Source organism: Plutella xylostella, chromosome 28 (genome assembly GCF_932276165.1).
Source record: "Plutella xylostella chromosome 28, ilPluXylo3.1, whole genome shotgun sequence".
In the NCBI taxonomy this organism is placed as follows: Eukaryota; Metazoa; Arthropoda; class Insecta; order Lepidoptera; family Plutellidae; genus Plutella; species Plutella xylostella.
In genome coordinates, this window is record NC_064008.1 from 3,599,158 (window position 1) to 3,604,375 (window position 5,218).

At 41.3% G+C, this 5,218-nt stretch overlaps 1 protein-coding gene across 1 annotated transcript; it reads right to left on the reverse strand.

The window, feature by feature from the left end:
* Positions 1–3,192: 3,192 nt before the first annotated feature.
* Positions 3,193–4,255, reverse strand: LOC119693852. Its single transcript, XM_048631285.1, has one exon. It carries the CDS (start codon positions 4,154–4,156, stop codon positions 3,413–3,415), a length of 744 nt encoding a protein of 247 aa, XP_048487242.1. The 5' UTR covers positions 4,157–4,255; the 3' UTR covers positions 3,193–3,412.
* Positions 4,256–5,218: the final 963 nt, after the last annotated feature.

Here is a 5,218-nt window from a genome sequence, read left to right on the forward strand (position 1 = left end):
TTCTAAGATAGTGTTCCTTCAGCATTCTTTTAAATGAGGCCAGTGATTGTGCTTTACGGATGTCTAATGGGAGATCATTCCATAAAGTGATCGCCTGTATAGTAAAAGAGTTACTATAAAATTTTGTGGAATGGGGAGGAATATTTAAGCGTAAGTTGTGGGCAGAGCGCAGTGTGCGGTTGTGTGATTCGTACCGGAACTGAAAGCGCTCTTTAAGATAAGCCGGGTATGATGGGTTAAACAGTATTGAATACAAGAGAGAAAGAATGTGGGTATTCCGGCGGAGGCGAATGGGGAGCCACTTGAGCTTGGTGCGAAACTCGGAAACATGGTCATATTTGCGTAAGCCAAATATGAACCGTATGCAAACATTTTGGAGGCGCTCAAGTTTGTTAAGTTGCTCTTCGGTAAGATCGGTGTAACAAGAGTCGGCATAATCTAGAATAGGAAGAAGTAAGGATTGAGAAAGAACAATTTTGGTGGCCGTGGGTAGGAAATTCCGCAATCTCCGGAGTGAGCCTGCAGAAGCGAACACCTTCCGGCTCACCTCGTCGAGCTGATTCTTCCAGGTCATAGCGCTGTCCATGTAAACCCCCAGATTCTTCACACATTTACTCCAATGTATGTGGACTCCGTTAAATACTATTGGAGGCAGGGTATTTAGGTCGACGAGTGACGTAAATCTGGGGCTGCCTAAAACTATGACCTGCGTTTTGGTCGGGTTAACCTTCAGACCGTGATCTTTACTCCATAACAGTATATGTTCAAGGTCAATATTCGTTTTGCGGATCGCAAGTGGTAGGTCTGAAATTGACGCTTGGTTATATATTTGTAGATCATCTGCATAAAGGTGGTAGGAAGAAGAGATATTGTCGGATATACTATTTATGAATATAGCAAAGAGAAGAGGAGACAACACGCCACCTTGCGGGACACCGGCTGTGGTGCTACACCAGACAGAGTTGGACTCTTCGATGCGGATTCGCTGCCGGCGGCCATGCAAGTAAGTATGAAACCAATCAATTACCGTAGGAGATACATTAAGAGAACGTAATACCCCCAATAGGATATCGAAATCCACTGTGTTGAAGGCGTTGCTGAAGTCGAGCAGTGATAGCACAGTCAGCTCACCGTTCTCCATACCCTGGCGAACGTCGTCCGTGATTTGCACCAATGCCGTTACCGTGCTATGACCTGGGCGGAAGCCAGACTGATAAGGATTCATCAGATCATTGCGAACTAGGAATCTGTTCAGCTGATGATGGACTAGACGTTCGAGGACTTTGGAAAGGAAAGGAAGTATGGAGATAGGGCGATAGTCGGAGAAGGATGGGTTGGATTTTTTGGGCAAAGGAGTTACTTGTGCATCTTTCCAAGTGGACGGGAACGTATTAGAGGATATAGAAAAGTTGAGTATGTGGGAAATAACGGGAAGGATAATGTCCAGGATAGGGAGCACCATCTTCCGACTTATGCTATCACTACCGACAGCGTTAGAAGTGATGGCGAGTATACTTCTCTCAACGTCACCATCAGCAAATTGACTAAAGTTGAATTCGGAGAAGTCAGGAGTTGGTTTTGAAGAAAGAGTATTCAATGTTCTATTTTTAGTGGCACTATCCATGGCTACTGATGACGTGAAATGTTGATTAAGAAGATTTAAATCCAAGTCTTTAGGAATAGACTGAGAGCGCGATTTACCAACTCCTAATGACCTGAGGAAGTTCCAGACTTTGGCTGGATCACCATTTTGAACGGACTCATGAATGTGGCGTCGTTGTGCGTCCCTACACACCTTATTGCAGTGATTACGTAAGGCAATATATTTGTCACGATTGGAGTCAGAAGGCTGACGTTTGAACTTTGACTTGGCACAGATCTTGCGGTTAATGATCACTTTAATTTCGTCAGTCAACCAGGGAGCCGGAAGATGCTTCATCCTTACAGCTCTGACGGGTGCATGCACATTGTACAGACGGATAATTAAAGAATTAAAAGCCGAAACTTTTTCATCCACTGTATCGGCATTGAACACCGCGTCCCAAGCTGCACTTTGCGCATCACTGCGAAGATTTTCCAGCACCATTCCACCAAAATTGCGTTGAAGGAGAGTTCTAGGTTTAGCCTTAGGGGGACGAATTTTGTATGATAGATATATCAGATCATGATAGGAAAAGCCATCGGCGCCACATTGGCCGTGCTTAGCAACATGATTTGGAGATGAAACTAGTATTAAATCTAGGAGAGTAGGAATACAGTTAGGAAAATGATGGGTAGCACCGAGGGGGAGAATAGTCATGTTGCTAGCTTGTGTTAAAGACAGGAATGAAGAGGAGCGCACATCCTTCTTCAGCAGGCAGGTGTTGAAGTCACCCATTATAATAACATGATTATAGATAGGGATATAGTCTTCAAGCACTTTCTCAAATGAATTATAATAATTGTTGTACATGGACGGATTGTAATACACGCCCAGCAATGTTTTAGTCTGAGAAAGTGTGACCTCTATAATCAGATGTTCTCCTGCATTGTCCGGCGGTGGCTGAGCAGACATACTCAGAACAGAGTAAGGGATATGGGAGCGTAAATAGATGGCAACTCCTCCACCACGTATACCAATACGGTCATTACGGATGAGAATAAAGCCAGGTAATGAATATGAAGTTGTAGGTAGACATGGTTTTAGCCATGACTCCGAAACAAGAATGGCATGGATATTTTTGGTATCAAATGACGCTAATAGTTCAGAATAGTGAGCCGGAATACTTTGTGCGTTTATGTGAACCACATTGAAATTTTTCGGTACATCAGAAAAAGTTGTGTGAAGAGTGTCGGATAGTGAGGGAATACTATGAAAGCTATCAATACTGTTTAACTCATCATCGGAAGAAGAAAGGCAATCAAAGAGATTTTCACTATCGCTGTTTTCGTTATCAGAACTCATATAATATAGATATGTATATAAATATTATATTGTATGCAATTTAAAATAAATATATATATATATATATATATATATAAAATAATTAATAAATATACTATTTTAAATTATACGGCCAAGTTGGTATCTAAATTAAAATACCATTCCACCTGCCAGTTGTTCAAGAGAAAATTAAAGCAATTTCCGAACGCAACTTACATAATTCCTACAAACACTGACTGACAATACTCTCTATGAAAAAAAATAATAAAATAAATGACACACAGAGAAGAAAACGAAAACAAATTTGACAAATAGATGACATTGACAGTGACACTGACTGACATTTAGACAGAACAACAATGACAACAACGAAAAATATTGAAACACATTTCCTAAAATAAAAACGAAAATTAATTGTTAATAGAGGGTATTCATATTCACACACAAAACACTATAACGAAGTTGCAAAAGTGAACCTTAACTACACAACTACTTCTTGGAAACGACACGCTTCGCTCTGCCAGATGCCACTGGTGCATCCGCGGCTTTGCTGCTGCTAGCCTTAGGCGCCACCACATCGACGTTCTGGCTGGCCGGCGGACAGACCTGGTCCAGCTCGGCCAGCGACACGACGCGATGCTGCTTCCCGTCAGCGCCCAGCACCACCACGCAGCCGTCCCGCGTCCAGCATTGCTTCACGCCGACCCGCTGCCGTGCCGCCATGAATGCTTCGTGACGCGGCCGGGTCAGGAACTCCGACAGTGTGACTCCACTACCCTTCAACTTCGTCTTGGAGTACCAGACCTTGTTGCGCAGAGCCAAGTCTTTAAACTTTACGAGAATGGGTCTTGGCTTGTCTCCTATGCGTCCCATTCTGTGGCTGCGAGCGATATCGTCTAAGCACAGTAACTTAGACTCCTCATAGCGACTTGCAAGAGTCTGGACAGCTGTGTTGGCCACATCCTCCTTCTTGCCCTCGGGGACCCCGTGGATAAGGAGGATCTTCCGGCGACTGCGCATGTCAAGATGATCCATACCCTTGGCCATCATTTCTACTTGCTTATTGAGCATGTTGAATGCTGACATGGTGAAGCACCTGAAAGCTGCGAATTCAGCAGCTAGTCCTGAAGCTGAAGGAGATGCCGGCGACTTTGCAATCTGTGCTTCAAAGGCGGCCATTCTTGCATTTAGCTGACCCATCATATCAGTGATTGTGTCCTTAATATTCTCCATGGTCAGTTTGTGAGGTTATGTTAGTGCAGTTATTGAATAAGTGCAGGAAATGTTGCTTAATGTTGGAGATAATAATTTATGGCAGGTATTAAAACTTATACTCTCCTTTCTTCATAATATAGAGTGACCCCCTAAGGAAGCGTCAAATGTATACAGGGTATTGCAAAATTGGTATACTAAGCCGAAACCTACATGTGCAGCATGGTATATCTAAGCCCGAAACTGAAATCAGAATTTGGAAATTCGCGAAAAAAAAAAAAATTACCATAGTAAAAAAGTCACGTGACCAAAAAAGTTTCTATGGAAAACGAAATTTTTTTTTGGCGAATTTTCAAATTTTGATTTCAGTTTCAGGCTTAGATATACCATGCTGCACATGTAGGTTTCGGCTTAGTATACCCTTTTTGCAACATTCTGTATAAGGATCTTTGTGATACTTCAATCGATGGAACTACTTTCATACACCCCACGTCCTAAAACTTATTCCGATATTAAAAATATTTCTTAATAAAAATAATATTTAGGTATCCAGTTACAGAACTTATTGCCAATAATCTATTTATTAATTGCAATATATTTGTTTATCTATATTAACGTTGCTATAATATAGATATCCGGTCAATTATTTGGAAACGAACGCTCTGTTAGGTTTCGTAGCATTTTGTTCTCAGTTTTGTTGAAATAAAAACTATTTAATGGCGCAGCAGTAGCTGAATACTGTGCCGAAGGTTACAAGTTCGATTCCCAGTCAGCACTAATGTGCGTTTAGTAGCTGAACGCCGACTTTCTGAGTAATAACTAGCAAACACCCGACTTCTACCACTGAGCCCTTATTTTGAATTAGATTTGATAATTAGAAAGAAAGAAAGAAAGAAAGAAAATGGTTTTTATTGCCAAACATAATAAGTACTTAATCCTAATGATTTTACACATAGATACCATAAAATTTTTTAAACAATAATATTATTATAGTTATATAAAACAACATCAAAATTTACTTACTTACTACTTATTCATAGGTGTACACACTAGTTTGTTCCGGCAATTGGAAATACGCTCAGC